At 33.7% G+C, this 18,899-nt stretch overlaps 1 protein-coding gene across 1 annotated transcript in view; it reads right to left on the reverse strand.

Moving 5' to 3' along the window:
- Window positions 1-1,486: 1,486 nt before the first annotated feature.
- Window positions 1,487-18,899, reverse strand: part of LOC107705757 (protein FAM168A-like) — a 47,224-nt gene continuing 29,811 nt past the window's right edge. Inside the window, exons 4-9 of the mRNA XM_016509213.1 lie at window positions 14,286-14,366; window positions 8,472-8,614; window positions 7,239-7,413; window positions 5,503-5,684; window positions 2,480-2,591; window positions 1,487-1,665 (exon numbers count right to left, since the gene is read on the reverse strand). Coding sequence (XP_016364699.1) covers window positions 1,487-1,665; window positions 2,480-2,591; window positions 5,503-5,684; window positions 7,239-7,413; window positions 8,472-8,614; window positions 14,286-14,366 — 872 coding nt within the window. The remainder of the gene's footprint in view (window positions 1,666-2,479; window positions 2,592-5,502; window positions 5,685-7,238; window positions 7,414-8,471; window positions 8,615-14,285; window positions 14,367-18,899) is intronic.

An 18,899-nucleotide genomic window follows, 5' to 3' on the forward strand; every position in this document is an offset into this window, starting at 1 on the left:
AGCATGTGTAAATGTTTCTTATGAAAAGGTTGCATGTACATTAGTCTGTGAGCTGTACAAAACTGTAGATGTTACATCTGATCCTGGTCTCCGCTGCCACTGAAAGTCTTTGGGAATGTAGGAAACGTGACTCCATACGTGCTGGAACGAGTATATCCACCGTTTCCAAATGCAGAAGAAAAAAACGACCTGCTGACACTTGAACAGCTTGAAGAGATTAATTCACATTTCAGGGGTTTGTTGCAAAACAATGTCTGGTGTCTGCTTCTAAAATATGAGTGAAGTAAAGTGAAATGATTAAAGATTTAAAGGGATAGTTCACCCAAAAATGAAAAACCATGCCATTAATTACTCAGCCTGATGTCATCCCAAACCTGTAAGACCTTTGTTCATTTTCGGAACACAAATTAAGATATTTTTGATGAAATCTGAGAGCTCTCTGACCAGACAGCAACGCAAATGTTCCCAGACCCAGAAACGTAGCAAGGACATCAGTAAAACAGTCCATGTGTACTCTCGATAATGGTGATTTGGAGGAGAATTGTTGAATAAAGTTGTTATTTTGGTTTTATCCCAAGAACTATCCCATTAAGAATTATTCAAGTTATTTTCGTTGACAGCAGCTGTTCAGCTTTTCAGACTAATGGTTTCATCTAAATCATTTTACAAGTTATTCAAAACTGGTTTGCTGGTCTTTTCAGGATTCTTTGATGGATAGTAAGTTCAAAAGAACAGCATTTATCTGAAATAGAAAGCTTTCATTATAAAGAATAGAATTATATTTTAGATATATCGTTATATTCAGATTATATGCTCCCGTTCAAAAGTTTGGGGTCAGTAAGATCTGTATTTTTTTAATAGAAATTAATGCTTTTATTGAGGAAGAATGCATTAAATTGATCAAAAGTGTCAGTAAAGACTTTTATATTACAAAAGGTTTCTATTTCCGCAGAACAATTATATTTCAGCTGAATAATATATATATATATATATACATACACACACACACACACACAGACAAATATATCAGAAGTATTAAAATATTATGTTTTATTACTATAATATGTAATATTGCTATGCTATTCTATATGTCATACATAGTTTTTTTAGACCCTTATACATACCTTGCAGTAAACTGAAGCCTTTTCCTATTATTTAGGGTTTAACGGTTATTTATGGGTAAATCTTTCTTTTAATAATAATTCAACCATTTGACATTAAATTTAATTGTCAAGACACAAAAAAAGAACCCTTGAATCCTTCATCAGCATTATATGACTGAGCGTGTGGCAGGGGAAAAAAAAACAAAAAACTCTTTTTTTTTTTTTTTGGGAAAAATTTTAATAGTTATTGAATGTTCTACATCTTACAGTAAATATTATACAATTACAAACTTGGCTTAATTATGTCACAGAGATCACTAACTGATCTTCAAAAACAAAACAAAACAATAAAAAACCCCAAATAATAAAAACAGTTTTACACTTCATTTCACAAGCCTGATGTGGGTCTCCTTGCTCAAACGGTCGAACGGCACGGTCTGGACCGCACTGGCGAAAACACGCTCGGACCTGCCAGAACCTCGCAGGAACGAGACCTCCATGCTGCCAGAACCACGCAGTAGTGCGTCATACATACTATGGGGCAAGGGCTCTTGAACACTCACTGAAGGGAGAAAAATTCTGGAAGACTTTCTCCTTTTTGCTTTACATTTAGAATGCAAACAACGAAGTCTTATTCTCCATACGGGTCAAACACAAATAGCTGTTTTCCTAAACAGTAGCGTGAAATAGCAAGCCCTCGTTTGTTTGCGTCAAAGCCTATGGTACATATCACAGGTTTTCAGCAAGAGCGTGAAAGCAGTGCCACAATTACTTTAGAAATACCTTTACATACTGGTGACGTGACACTGACTTCACTAGAGCTAATAACCCGTTGCATGCATCACGGGTGCTAGTAAACAATCCTTTGATCGATGCCCTGAAACCAAAGAAGAGAACAGTGCATGGGTTTGCAATATCAACATCAAAATGATCCAAACAGAAAAAACTGGAAACCGAAGCCTCTTCCACACCACGACCGGGCGAAAAAACACCCAGAAAAGACCACCTGATTTCACACGGAAAATGGATCAGTTTATTTTAAAATGGGAGAAACACATCAAAAACCCTCGCCGCTGGAATAATGTGTGGCGAGCAGGAAAATATCTGAGTATTGATACAACTGTTCAGGTTTAAAGGAATAATTCATCCCAAACTTACAGTTCTGTTATCATTTTGACTTTTTTTTTTCATTTTTGGATGATCTGTCCCTTTAAATTCATGATGACCCTGCATTAAAACGTCCTACATGCCTGTAACTTCAACATATAATTTTCACAAAAAGCTCAGCCATTATTTTAACCGTAGCTGCAGAATCGCTGAACTCTGTCCTCCTTGAAAAGAAAAGAAAAGAAGAAGAGAAAGACAGACAGACAGACAGACGGGAAATGCATGTAGAGGAAGAGGAAACCCTTTGAAGACTTGTGCTCTGAAATGCCTCTCAACCACATGGACTGTATCACTCCACTCCAGATCAACCATAAAGATCTCCTATTTAAGAAAAATGAACATCAAGCATTAATTAAAACTTTAAATAACACTTACGTAAAGCGCCTAAATTACATGTCAGAGTGGATGGTAACGTCCTTGAATCATCTTGCAGTGTAAAAGGTCACTCTAGCCCTAGAGTTCAGAGTGTCATATGTCGACTACAGTGATTAAATGCATCAGTCAAGTCTCGTGATGCAAACTTATGCAAAGACACAGAAAATATAGTTCACTGCTTGATATGTATAAGTATAAGACTGTATAAAGATCAGAAAAGGAAAGAGTAGGGCGGAGAGCGCAGGAAAATGGCATCATATGTCATCAAAACAGAGACCAGAGTATGTGAACATGCTGTGAATTACGAGATTTTCATTCAAGAATCAATAAATGAGCTGGTTTGACTGATTTGCATTACTTATTGATGACATCATGTGAATAAAATTCCATCGTTAGACAAATATTACATATACCAAAGCTTTTGACTCGCTTTTGCCAAACAGATTTGCCCTTACAATAAGAAAATGATTATACTGCAATGAAGTTACAGTCATTTTCAGATGAATCTCATGGAACCTGTCAAGAACATGTCTATATATATATATATATATTAGTGCTGTCAAACAATTAATCGCGATTAATCACATCCAAAATAAACGTTTTTGTTTACATAATATATGTGTGTGTACTGTGTACATTTATTATGTATATAAATACACACACATACAGTATATATTTCGAAAATATTTACATGTATATATTTATATTCATATTATTTATGTTATATATAAATATTTAAAATAGAAATAACATATTTTTCTTAAATATATACATGCATGTGTGTATTTATATATACATAATAAATATACACAGTACACACACATATATTATGTAAACAAAAACTTTTATTTCGGATGCGATTAATCACGATTAATCGTTTGACAGCACTAATATATATATATATAATTATTTTTTTTTTGCATAAAGAAAATGAAGCCTATTTTAGATTTTTAAATTATTATATTATATTTTATTATTATTTTCATGACAATTTCCTCTTGAAATTTAGACAAATTATCCATGAATCATGGTAATATTTGTTGCACTGCCTTTGTTGATGTAAATGAAAAATATTGTAAAAAAAGAATCTAAAAAGAATCACTATTTAGAGTAATACAAATAACCATTAAAAAAAAACTACAGGATGTTTTACAGTAATGAAAATTTGTGGAAAAATTTGCTTAATTATTCAGAAAATAAAGCAAAAAAACAAAACAAAAAACAGGCTTCACTTAATTTATGGGATTATATATATATATTCCATGAGATTCATGAGTAACTGCGCTCTTTACTCTTTACTAAGGGAATGTGCTGTAATGTAAATGTATTATTAAAAGCAATCCATAAGCTGCAATTCAACATGATGCATCCATGCTTCGCAAGGGCATAGTTTCCATCTGATTACACTTTACTGCATTCACCCGCATGACACATGCATTACTAGACGTTATGACTTTCACATAAGACCAGAGAATCGCTTCTTCCCACTTTTGAGTGTACTATATATCGCAATGGTGGTCGCTTAGCCAACAAAACAACGAAAAGAGTGATACTGTTCTGTACTGACAATAATATTACTTCCAGAGACATGACCAAGACTAATGGTTTGCAGAGTAAATGCTTGATTTTCTTAATTACATCATTAAATATGAGAGTGTACCGTATAATTGGTTATTAAGTTACGTCTATTTGTCAATGTGCAATGCTTGGGTATGATAACAACATTTCATAGAATACTTGATATGTCACGTCTGAGTACACTATTCATGGATACAGGCGAGGCCTCGGGACAGGAAATCAAAATTCTCTCTTTATCTCACTACAAATGCTGTAAATTACAATTAAACGCCATTCAAGCAGGCCGTTCGTATTATTGCATTGAACAACTCCATTTCTACGCCTAAAATCTGTGCAACTATTCACAGAGGACCAGGGGTTCAGACCCACTCTAGAGCCGGAGCTGATTGGAAATGAATGCTGGAACGCCATCCCTCCCTTGTGTGTTTTTTTTGTTGCTTTTAGTGCTATCTACGATGCCGCAAAGTCCCTTTGAATCGGATCCTAATCGTTCCGTCAGAGTAGCGTCTGTTCTGTCTGGCCTCAAAGTTGGCACACGTTTCGATGCCCGCGGGACGACATCGCACCCAGAGGCTCCAGCTAAGTGCCACTGCTAGATTTTTTCCCCTCAATATTCACCGTGAGCGCATGCCGTGAGAGCACCCCTGCGCGCACATTTTTGTAAATCGCATATACACGTTATAGTTTCGAAGCTTACGCTATCCTGACACATAAGCTAATAAAGTAACCGGCTCACTCAAACGTTCTCTATTTAGTGAATAACTAAGATTACTGTATGTACTCGATATCCTAATGAAGGTTAAACCACGTTTGCACTGCCCTACTAATGATATATTCCTTACAAATCTACATGAACAGCTACAAGCTGGAAGACACCCTTGTTATCGATGACCGAACGAAATGAGGGAGAAATGAAATTTCTTTGAACGATTCCCAAGCGCTTTGGGAAGATTGAAATGAAACTCTGCTGTAAATAAATAAAAGAAAACCAACCCTGTGCTAATATCTAAAGGTTATAAAATTTGGCAGCGTAAGTGGATGATTATGATCCGTGTGGTGCTGATATTCCTACACACCAGCGTTTATACTGAACACAAAGACGGGTCGTGATTGGTCGAAATCATTCTGGAGTTCTTATAGAATAACTATGGAACAATGAAGAATTAAAATAAAAATAAAAAGATAAAAAGCAGCTTTTACAAAAACACGTAAGAATGCATAAAGTGGCCCTTGCACTTTTTTTCTCTTTTTGTTCTTGCAAACAGACGTGGCGCCTCACTGTTGAGCACAGAGCGCCGATGTAAGATTTGAGTAGTTGCATACAATGTTTGACTCCAGATCTGTGAAGGAGGGAGAGAGAAAACGAGAAGAAGTCCCCAGGTGTTCCTTGGGGTCGGTATGTTGGCACGGTGACGGGGTGTGCTCCGAGCTGAGTGTGCTGAGGGGTGGTCAGCAGCGTTCCTGTTGGGAGAGATTTTTAAATCAAAATGTCCACTATTAGTCCTGGAACCAATATAAGAACAATCCTGTGCTTCCTTACTGCTGAACTAAGAGAGTCTATAGATGCCAGTAGATGTCATTTTTTAAATAAATCTAATTAATAAATTCAAAACTTTTATTATATTAATATATTTTAAATTTTTTAATAGCTTTTATACATTATATAAAAAAATTTTTTATATAACATATACATTTTATTAGAAATACAATTTTATAATTGTTTAATATATAATAAATTCTGATGAAAAATTTTAAGGATTCATTTTTTACATTTTAAATATGTTTTTATATTTAACCAAAAATTTAATCAAATATATGTATTTGCGCACACACAATTATACGTATATATAGTGTTTTATTGTGATTTATTTCTTTTAATACATCTAATTAATACATTAAAAACATTTATTATTTAAATGTTGTATTAATTTACTGTTTTTTATTATAAAATTCCCAAAAATGATTTAGAAATATATAATAAAAATAATATATACTCAAATATAGACATATATTTGTATTTAATAATAAAAAAAACACCTTAATGCTGAACTAAAAGAGTTTTAAAGAGATGGCAGTAACAGAAAAAATAAATCTAGTTAATAAACTAAAAAATTATTAAAAACATTGATTATATAAATTGTAAAACTCGTGTATTTTTAATATAAAAACTATTTTATTATATATTTGAATTATAAAAAGTTTTATTTTAAAAGTTTTTATATATACATGGGTCAAAGACGAAAAAGGGTTTAAGCATAAAAACAAAAAGTGTAATACTGCTTTAAACTAAAAATTAAAAAAAAAAAAGTTTTCTGTTTAATTTAATTTCAATTTTGTTTTTACGAGCAAAAAAATAAATATCATACATTTTTTCCTGATTTACAGAAGACACCCACTAAAATGTCATTCAGTGTAACATTCCTGTCAGGCATATTTACAACAAAAATCTATTTATGACATATTAAAAGACTAATTACTTTCACCCCAAATACTAATTAGTTGTAAATTTTAAATTTTTAAATGTTTTGCCCATTTGTCAGTTAGAATTTTTAATCATTTAAAACACAATAAAATTGAATATGCTCCCTTATTCTTTTATATATTTTAATAATAGTCAGAATAAGCATGTTGTTTGAATTTTTACATACATATTGTGTTACACTGAATGACAATGTAACGTTATTACATAACCAAATTTTAACATTTTATTCTCCAAAAACTTATTTGAAACTTAAAAAGTAGACACTTTACTTACATTTAATGTGCTTTCTATGGACATATAATCACTTTTGTAAATTTCTTTTGATGCGGACATCTTAACGTCTTTGACCCACACACACACACACACACACACACACACACACACATATATACCTAATATACCTATTGCTGAAGTAGAAGAGTCTGCATATATTTGTAGTTGCATTTTTAATACACATTGAAGTATACATTAATTTAGAATTTTTAAATATAATTTCTTAGCTTCAACAATATTCTAATTTTTGAGCGTCTCACCGGCAGACATGGCCATCGTTGTTCCGGCCACCATGCCCATGGCCATGCTGTTGGAGCGGGGTGCAGGTACAGCAGCGGGGTAGATGGCGGAGGGGATGCTGTTGGGCTGGACCACGGTGGTGTGGTGGATTACATGAGGCTGGGCAGCGTACACTGGCTGCGTGTAATAAGCACCCTGAGAACAAGACCAACTCAAATTACAAAAGATCAGTGACGGGGAGCTGAAAGGGTGAAGGTTCAAAACCTGTAAGGCATGATTCACTGTGTTGTGATGCTGGGTGTCATGGGAACAAATCCCAATAGTCCTGGTTGTGTGGCAAATAAAGGGTCTAAGGTGATGATTACAAAACATCAAGCAACCAAAATGAATCTAGTGATGGTTTTAGATCCTAAACCACATTACTTTAGCATTTACTACAGTCAGATTACTGCATCAGTGTTGATGCAGTACCATAGCAAACTATTACAAAACATTTTTGGTAAATCAAAAAAGGCTGAAATAAAATATAAATATTAGATGAAAAACCTCAACTAAATGAAAATTAGAAATAAGTTGAAATAAACTTAACTGTTTGAGTTGTAGCACATAAAAAATAAATATACATATTTAAAACAAAAATAAAAACTACTACAGAAATATAAAAAAATACAAAAGCAGAAAAAAATACAAATTAAAAATTAAACTTGAAAATACGAAAATAAAACTAATTCAATATATTAATGCATACAATATAACAATATAATGCATAAAATAACACTGTACTAAATGACTAGCATATGTATTACACTCAAAAGTATTTAAAATAACAATATGATACAATACGATACTTTTTGATACTCAAACAGTCCATTTTACTTCTTTGATGTGAATTATTTGGGTAAAACAATATTCTATAATGAAAAAATTGATTATTTTATTAACTGGGTATTGATTTCAGTGTTATTTGGATCATTGTTTGATATTACTGCTGTCATCTTTATTGCACAAATGCATTGACAATTAGCAAGATTTTACAATGCTTGCATAGCTATGGTTTGACCTTGATACGTCATTTCAGGTCAAGCAAGTTAATAGATTCTGAAAGAACATGTCAAAACAACACTTTTTCCTGATGAATAATGCAGAATAAGATTAGAAGAGTCAACTTTGATTTCTCTCCTAGTCAAAACACAACAAAACATTAAGCTAATCATGGACTGTGGTGTAATTCCAGTTTGTTCCGGGTCACTTACCTGAGCATAGAGGTTCTGCTGGGGATAGGCACTTCTAATGGGGTACATGGCCGTCTGGTAGGGGTTAGGAGACGGGGAATAGGGCGGAGGGGCTCCATTGGTCTGAGTAGGGGGCACTTTATAAGGCGTTCCTGCAGTATATCCTGAAACACAGAACGAGACAGAGAGAGGGTGTCAGGTCAAGCAGGCATGTGCTAAACAACAATCGAATGAACACATATTATGTCTAAAAAAAATTATTTTACACTCGTCCATGTCTCTGGTTTATCGAAGCCCGTTTCCGCCACTGAATAAAAAAAAAAAAAAAAAAGGTAATTGGGACTTTTTATCTCACAATTCTGACTTTTTTCAGATTAATAAATATCTAGCGTAGCGTCAGTTCTGGCAGGTCACGTTAGTCAAGCTCGCATCAGCTGACTCTCAGCTGATCCCCATCTACCTATAGGAATACGACACCTATCTAAGCGTTCATATATAAGGTCCCTCAGTATTATCAGCAGTTTTCGCATTGCTCAATATCTAATTACCCTTCTCCATCCCCAGCTCCTCCTCTGTCAGTCAGGATTCAGCCTTCTGATTCTCCTTTGAATCAGACTAATTCTAAAATGTGTACATAACATTATTGAACTTTAACGATATCTGCAATACATTTATGTTGGTTCTGTTCTCTTTACCCTGGGGGGGGTTATCGCTGCTTCTTGCCCAGAACAGAACCATACCGCCAATCCAAACTGTATGCTAATTGTCAATCATCTTTGACGATATTGGTCCTGACAGAGTTGCGAGATATAAAGTCATAATTGTGAGATAAAAACTTGCAATTCTGACTTCTTTTCTCGCAATTGCGAGTTTATATCTCACAATTATGACTTTTTATTAGATATAAACTCGCAATTGCGAGAAAAAAAGTCAGAATTGTGAGATATAAACTCGCAATTCTGAGAAAATAGTCCGAATTGTGAGTTTATTTCTCGCAGTTCTGACTTTATTTCTCAGAATTGCGACTTTATGTCTCGCAATTGCGAGTTTATATCTCACAATTATGACTTTTTAACTCACAATTGCGAGTTTATATCACGCAATTCTGAGAAAAAAGTCAGAATTGCGTGATATAAACTCGCAATTGCGAGATATAAAGTCGCAATTCTGAGAAATAAAGTCAGAACTGTGAGTTTGTATCACGCAATTCTGAGAAAAAAGTCAGAATTGTGAGTTTGTATCACGCAATTATGAGAAAAAAGTCAGAATTGTGAGATAAAAAGTCGCAATTACCTTTTTTATTTTTTATTCAGTGGCGGAAACGCGCTTCCATACTGGTTGGATTTCCAAAACCTCCATGTTGCCCCCTTCTGGTGAGCAACAGTAAAGCACACTAGAGTTGTAAGGAGGGAGTTCACTGTAATTCTACAAGTGTGCCACATATCAAGTCAGAAATATCACATATTGAACAAGCAAACACACACTGACAGACTTTCTCTTTTTCTACACACACCATCTGGCTTTTATTGGAGGATTGTTGACAACAAAGTAGTAAAAAATGCACATGAATGCGACATCAGCTGCACAAATGAGAAGAATACATTGCTTGAAGCGTTATTAGTTACACAACACACCAACAGATTCCCTACACACCGAAGACAAGCTGTCAGTCATTTCTACACGTTTAACCAACCACTGATGCAACACACCGGATTCAACTCTCTTTAGTCTAGCTGAGCCATTCAATCTGTCTAATTCAATCACGCAACACTCATTTAACGCTGCAATCCAAGTCCAAAAGCCCTGCTGACTGTCTACAGTGAGAATGAAACCTTAGATCTCAGACTGTATGTCTACATTATGCAATGTGAGATATTACCTGTCACAAACCCTAGTGAGCTGCCTACCTAGACAGCGCTTTAAAGACATCATAAGCACAATCTGACACAAAAGAAAATATGTTGCTTTTCAGAGATAACGAAAGTATAATGTTACTTGAAACGTTACCTGACATCAAATTTATTCAAAACATTTAAAATACTTCAGCTTATTACATTTCGGCTAGTTCATGTTCATTTAGTTGATGTATTAAATTACTGAAACTAAAATAAAATGAATAAAAAACTAATAGAAATGACAAAACCACACCACAAAATTACGAAAACGTTAAAATTAAAATGGAAAATAAATAAATATATATTAATAAAAACTGTATTAGTATATCGATGATTTGAATTTTTGACCAAATTACTATAGCATTATGTTTTGCGGTGAGGAAAATCATTCAAACTGGCATACAAAGTGGAAAAAAATGGCAATTATAAATATGTTTATATAAAAACACTTTAAATCGTATTAAAATTCTATAAATCTATCTACAAAGCATATCTATTTTATATACTAATGTCAAATTGTATTGCAAACAATTATAAATTGAGTCTCCAGAGCACTTCATGTCAGTTGCTGTTATAATTCTAAAATCAAAATAAATATAAAATAAGAATGTTAATAGGCATAATAATTATTCAAAATAATATTTTTTATTATATTATTTTTTTATATTTAACAAATCAATAATCAAAAATAAATAGATTACTATTGCAACAATTCTACTGTGCAATAAATTACATTTGAATATTACAAAATCACTATTATTATTATTATTATTTTAAATAATAATAAAGCAATTTTTTCTTGTATTTACGAAATTCATATGGGTCATACTTCAGGTCTGAAAATATGGAAATCAATATAAATACAGAAAAATCACATCCGGAAATTTTTTTATAAAAAGTGATTAAAAAAAAGTTTCATTTTGACTTAAGATGCTGCCTTATAGTTGCCTATGTAAGCAGTAGGCAGCAGGGCAGCTCACTAGGTTTTGGAACAGAACTTGTTGTAAAGTGTGTTTACACAGTCATTATGTGATCAAATCCGGCAGCATCAAAACTGTGTGTGTGTGTGTGTGTGTGTGTGTGTGTGCACTCGGGGGAAACAGAACAATGAGGGCAAGTGTTCTTCAGATGCAGTGTGGGGAAAGGGTATGTGTTTGTGTGTTATAGAGTCACAGGGAACACACAGCAGTTACAGTAGAGTATAGTAAAAATGCAGCAATCCTGTCAGAGCCACAAGGGGGCGATGGTGTGAAATCACGAAATGTTCCCAAACACAAGAGAACAGAGGGACAAAGAGACTGCTGGAATCACAGTGGCATGATGGGACTCTGCCGCATAGATGCCTCACACATGACTACCGCAGCACTTCAGCCCGCGTTTATGCATGATACGTATGATAATGATTACATTATGACACTATAGGAAGAACAGTCTAAAAAGATCCATACATTTAATAGATACGTAGAGGTCGACCACTAGCAGATTTGCCTATACTGGTAATAAAAATGGAAAAACATGGTTGATAACTGATTATAGTTAGTAGTTATTAAAATCAATAATATGTTAGAAAACTTTCTACTTAATGTAAAATAGTGCAGAAATTTATCAAAAAATTACCAATGACTTAACAATGAGAACATTTTGTAATTATTAAAATCAGTTACAATACATAAAAATAGCTAAGCTTCATCACTACTGACACTTTTATTATTTTTATTTTACTGTCATATGAGATAACTAAATAATATACAACTAGAGGAAAAAATAATGGCCAATAAACAATTAAAATCAATACGATAGCTTTTAGAATCAATAATATGAATGAAAATGTTCCACCTAATGTAAAATTGTGCTAAACTTTATTTTAGCGTGATACGAAATATATAAATAATGTAAAATTAGTGGAGTAGTTGTAGTCGGCACAAACTATTAGGGGTGTAACGATACACGTATTCGTATTGAACCGTTCGGTACGAGGCTTTCGGTTCGGTGCGCATTACAAACGGAACGATTTGATTCGTTGAACTAATCCCATTACATTTGGAAAATAAAACAGCTTAAAGTTGTGAGAAATATGATGTTCTCAGTGCCACTGCGCTCAACAAGGCAGCCCAACAACAAAAGATTAGGTTATATATTTACTCCTCAATTAAAATGTTTTTTAAAAAGGTATTTTAATACAGGTCTATTAGCGATACAATGATTTATAGGCCTACAATTAAAATATTAACACTGCAGTCATCAATAAAAAATCAATAAAATAAAAAGCTTTTATTTCAAGCACCGACTTTCAAAAACAACCTGCTTAACACGAAATATGTTTCTTCTAAAAAATTTTTCACTATGTAATATTAGAAATATTAAGGGAATAAATGAAAACAGTTAGCTATATACCGTTATCAGCATATGTTGAAGTAGATTGGTCTCTCGTCGTCTCTGAGAGAATATGCGGCGTCAGATGCCGAAAGCGCCGTCATTTCGTTTTTACTTTCACTTTCTGCATATAGTGAATTGACTGAGATTAAGACGTTCACCGGCGTAACTCTTGCGCAAAGTTTGCACGTTGCTTGTGTGTGATATCCATTGGCTTGCCTTCATGGTTTAAAACAGAAATATTTCCAACATTGCGACGTAACTAATTACCCCCGAACCGAACCGTGACACCACTGTGCCGTATCGAACCAAATATATATATGTGATAATTCCCTTTTAAAGGCTGATAATTTGCTATCCCAACAATGCTCTTTATCATTTAGCTGTGTTTTATTTTTGGTATTTAGCATTTTATTACCACTAGTCTTATCAGACAGACTATGTTTTGTAATATGTTTTTTAATTGGTATTTTTAATGACAAAAAATATCTTGCAGAAATCTTTGAGCTCTAAATGCTTTTAATGGAGATATTGGGTGGAAACTGGAAACCAAAAGAATTTGTTGAGAAAGTGTATCAGATTGTGTAAAAAAATTGCTGGTCAACCAAAAGTACCATTTACTGATATCTGAGATCATATCCAAGCAAGCCAGAAACTAGACCAAACTAAAATATTAATAAAAAAACCTGATTCTGACAGCAAAATGTCAACTGGATCTCTGATCTACGACAGCCTGTATAAGCATCTGAAAATGGCAGGTGGCATGTCATAACATTACAGACAGAAATGATACAAGCATCTGTTCAGGGCGGCACTGATTACACCACAGACCTCACAAACCAATCCACTACTGCACCACTTACATCCTGATCCAAAAATGTCTGCTTACAGCACAAGTCCAGTTTATCTCTTTTAACAATACAGTATCAAACACCATGCTAAAAGTTGAGCTCAAACAAGCCTGTTAACACAATACTAATGGAAAATGATCTGCACTTAAAGACAACCTTCTTCACATCACTCATCCTCACTGCGTCTGCTTTCTCTCGAGACTCAAATCATGCAGATTTACAGCTGAAAAACTTTGAAATATCATTTGCGGATGCATTATTCACATATATCTCTCCAGATCGAGACAGATTTATTGATAGAATTCATTTCAGGGAGCAGCTCATAAAGAAATAAAACACAATTAGTGGCCATATACATCAGTATTGTTCAAGTTAAACTGTTACATGAATACTAATAAAGTAAATTTTGTAATGCTTATGAAGATTTATTGTATATATTTAGTCCGAACATTGCATCACTAGCTGGAAGCAGCACTATATAACAGTAATACGCTGCTTAATTGTTCAGTTACAGGCCAGCATCATCAAAACGAGGCTAGACAGTATAATGCATTAGGGACCGTATGCGTTTGTGAATACAAATGCGTGTGTTTTATTGGTGTTAATGGATCATTAAAGTGTGTAAATGTTTGGTCTGATGTATTTTTTGCTAATGTAAGTGTGTAATACTCCATATTCAGTGGACAGAAAGCATGTGTGTGAGTGTGTGTACACACCTGGTGGGTATCCCGGGCTACCTGTCTGGTAAAGGTTGGCTGTGTAGGTCGGGGCAGTTGTAGGGTAAACTCCAGGATAACCTGTACACATGCAAAGAGACAACAGTTGAGAAATGACACTAAAACTGGCTGAGAATCAACATGAAATTAAAATGAGCAATTTATTGGATGATATAATGGCCATTGTTAATGACTGAACTACACTGGCTAACAAAGTAATTTTTCACTGATATAAGATAAACAATTTTCCAATAATTCTATTTTTTTTTATATATATGTAATTTCTGATATTAAATTGGTATATAGAGTACAGTTCAAAAGTTTGTATTATTTTCTCTTATGCACATCAAGGCTGCATTTATTTGATTAAAAACACAGTAAAAACAGTAATATTGTGAAATATTATTACAATTTAAAAGACCTGTTTTCTATTTTGAAAATATTTTTAAATATATTTTATTCCTGTGATGCAAAGCTGGATTTTCAGCATCTTTACTCCAGTCTTCAGTGTCACATGATCCTTCAGAAATCATTCTAATATGCTGATTTGCTGCCCAAGAAACATTTCTGATCATTATCAATGTTGAAAACAGTTGCGCTGCTTCATATTTTTTGTGGAAACCATGATATTTTCCTCTGATGAATAGAAAGTAGAACAGCATTTATTTGAAATAGAAATCTTTTGAAACATTATAAATGTCTTTACTGTCACTTTTGATCAATTTAATACGTACTTGTCCAATAAAAGTATTAATTTCTCTGAAAAAAAACCTCAGAATAAATAAAATATAAATTTTATCAAGTACATGCATTCACGGGGAATCAAACCCATGATCTCTGCATTGCTGACGTTTTTGAGCATATACCAAATACATCAAATTAGAGTGTAACAAATGTTTTCCTTCTATTAAAGTCATCAGAACATAAATTTGTGACAGCAAGTGCGGATTCATTTCTGTAAATGAAGAGGCTGTTAATGTTTCCATACATACTGATCCAAATCACTCTCTGTAACCTGTGCCATCATAAGAAAAGGACAAAGAGAGTCAGAGAGAGCGAGGTGAGCTCTTGATTGAACAGGATGGGCACAGATGGTCTCCATTACAACTCGTCTGTCTCAATAAGACACAGTCGGATGAGTGTGAAAGGCAGCGCATCGCTCTCATACTGAACAGCACAAGCTGTCAGATGTATAGGGCATCATGGGAAAGAGTATTCATGTCTGAACATGAATTCAGGACAAATTCAGGATTCAGGAATTAGGACAAATACAGCCGTTCAGTTTGTTAAGAGTGAACCTGTGAGTATCTGTTTGATCATGTGTCTCTTAAAGGAACAGTTCACCCAGAAATGACGACTCTGTCATCATTTACTAAATTACTCATTGCACTTCTGTAGTGTTGTCAAAAGACCCGGTATTTCGGTACCAAGTCAGTACTAAAAAAATGAAAACGTTACGGTACCATTTTTTTTTAAGTACCGGTGGTACCGATCACCCGGTCAACCTACCGAATACTGAAATTTTGGTACCGTGACAACACTACACTTCTGTATATTTATCTGTAAGATGTTTAGAAGAATGCTCAACCCTGGCATGTACATAAGCAAGAAGTTCAAATTCACCTGCCAGAGCACTTTTTACAGCATATGCTGCTAGGGATGCATGATATTATCGGATCAATATCGGAATCGGCCGATAATGGCTTTAAATGTAAATATCGGCATCGGCCAGGTATGAAAAATTATGCCGATATGTCTTGCCAATAAGAGGAATACATTAACTCACATGTGCTCAGGGTGTGCTAGCGATTAGATCACGTCAACAGTGTTGCTCATTCTTGAAGCAAAGTTTTGCCTGAATGATGATTAGATTCACTGTTTTGGATCACTGCATTTAAACTGAGAATGCATGTACACAATGACGCGTTTGTAGCACGTGCATTGGCAGCAGCGGCAGCCTCCCCCGGGTCCTAATGCTCGCTCAGTAAGGAGTTTTAATTCCGTAGGGGGCGCTGTTGACCTACTTCTAATAAAATGAAAGCAAAATAACATTTAGACTGTGTTTCTGATTAAATAAAGCAGTAATTGATGCCATAAAATCATGAGTATGTTTTAATGTTTAAATCAAAAAGCAAAAAGATTTTCAGAATTTGTACAACTCTTTTGCTTTAGACCTTTTACAAATGTTAAATCTTAAAATAAAATGTTAAGGTTACCGCTGCATCTTTCTGAGAATAAAAAAATGCAGCGATTGAATATAGTTTTATTTATAGTTATTTTCAAATCTTCAATGTACTGTCATTAGAAAATAACTTCATTATTGTTTATTTAATTCTAACAAATAAGTTCTTGTTAAAAACTAACCAAAATTAAAAATAATTTGCTTATAATTCAGGAGAGACTTGGTCGTGTTTCCAAACAAAAGGAAATATATCGGTATCGGCATCGGCATCGGTTATCAGCCAAAATTAGTTGAAAAATATCGTTATTAAAGGAATTAATAACAAGGAAGCTAATTACATTATGGTGAAAGATTACAAAGACCAATATTTTCTTCTTTGGAATAATGTGCACGGATGAATCATTAATAATAGGAGCAGAAACATGTTTTAAGAAAGTAAATATGCTGAAACATTGAATTCTTTTTGTCTTTAAAGCAGCACTATGTAACTTTTTCTGTGTTCAAAATTTGCTAAATGTATATAATGAGCGAGTACATCATGAATTCATCTTCCAAACCGCGTTTTTGTCTTATTCCGAATCACTACGGTACACTTATAATAAGTACTTATATTTGGACTATTGTAGCCTGGTCGGGTCTTCACCGCTGCGGAGTAACACGTACCTGCGTGAATCGCCATAGACATAAACTTAGAGAAGTAGCTCCGGTTGGAATGTTCTTCCGCGGGATGTGTGCAGTTCTGTTTATTAACCGCTAGAGCGCCAAAAGTTACATAGTGCTGCTTTAAAGCTGAAATTTGTCATTTCCGTATTACTATCTGCACCAAACGGAAACAGAATGACTGTTTTCAAACTAGTTTCCCAAACAACACTTTGAAAGTGGCACACTTTTCGGAAATCAGCTTAATGACATTAATTTAGAGGTTTCATTCAGCAACTAAAAGTACTTTAAATAACATACTTCACTTTTAAAGAGATGAAATGCATTAAATGCTTCCGAAGCTACACCAAACGGTATCCTAAGATATGGTAATATTCGTCTGTGTAGATACCAGAAGATCAGACTGTTTGTGCAGCGATTGAATATAGTTTTATTTATAGTTATTTTCAAATCTTCAATGTACTGTCATTAGAAAATAACTTCATTATTGTTTATTTAATTCTAACAAATAAGTTCTTGTTAAAAACTAACCAAAATTAAAAATAATTTGCTTATAATTCAGGAGAGACTTGGTCGTGTTTCCAAACAAAAGGAAATATATTGGTATCGGCATCGGCATCGGCTATCAGCTAAAATGAGTTGAAAAATATCGTTATTAAAGGAATTAATAACAAGGAAACTAATTACATTATGGTGAAAGATTACAAAGACCAATATTTTCTTCTTTGGAATAATGTGCACGGATGAATCATTAATAATAGGAGCAGAAACATGTTTTAAGAAAGTAAATATGCTGAAACATTGAATTCTTTTTGTCTTTAAAGCAGCACTATGTAACTTTTTCTGTGTTCAAAATTTGCTAAATGTATATAATGAGCGAGTACATAGCTGAAATTTGTCATTTCCGTATTACTATCTGCACCAAACGGAAACAGAATGACTGTTTTCAAACTAGTTTCCCAAACAACACTTTGAAAGTGGCACACTTTTCGGAAATCAGCTTAATGACATTAATTTAGAGGTTTCATTCAGCAACTAAAAGTACTTTAAATAACATACTTCACTTTTAAAGAGATGAAATGCATTAAATGCTTCCGAAGCTACACTAAACGGTATCCTAAGATATGGTGATATTCGTCTGTGTAGATACCAGAAGATCAGACTGTTTGTGTTTAAGTACAGAGCGTCCTATACATTCTCTCCACAGAAATGACCTGAAAAGTCATCCATGCGTTGAGCAGTGCTCACAAAGACACGATTTGATTACGAGTGTTTCCAGCCCCGATACAAACACTCTCTCCACCTGCATGAGCACTGACCCACAACTCTCTTTAAAACGGGATATTAACATTTCTTTCCTCATTCTTTCACTTCAGTTCATTCCAGCGTCGACAGACATGCAGAACCGCTTGTACTTTAATAATGTCATACAGTTATTATAAGAATGTGTCCAGTGAACTGTGTGCTGTCTGTCTTGTCTTCTATAGAGAATCTCTCTCACTAGAAGTCTTTTTTTTAATTTGGGTTTTTCTGGGTGTGTCGAAAAATGACATTTTTCAAAATGAAAACATCAGGTAAATATTAGATCTAATAATTTTAATACAAGTATTATCTAATTAATAATGATTAAATTTTTTAAAATGAAAATATCAGGTAAATATTAGATCTAATACTTTAATATAATTATCTAATTAATAATAATTAATAATAATACTAACAAATATATATATATATATATATATATATACAGGTGCATCTCAATAAATTAGAAC

Source organism: Sinocyclocheilus rhinocerous, unplaced genomic scaffold (genome assembly GCF_001515625.1).
Source record: "Sinocyclocheilus rhinocerous isolate Xijiao unplaced genomic scaffold, SAMN03320098_v1.1 scaffold834, whole genome shotgun sequence".
NCBI classification, from domain to species: domain Eukaryota; kingdom Metazoa; phylum Chordata; class Actinopteri; order Cypriniformes; family Cyprinidae; genus Sinocyclocheilus; species Sinocyclocheilus rhinocerous.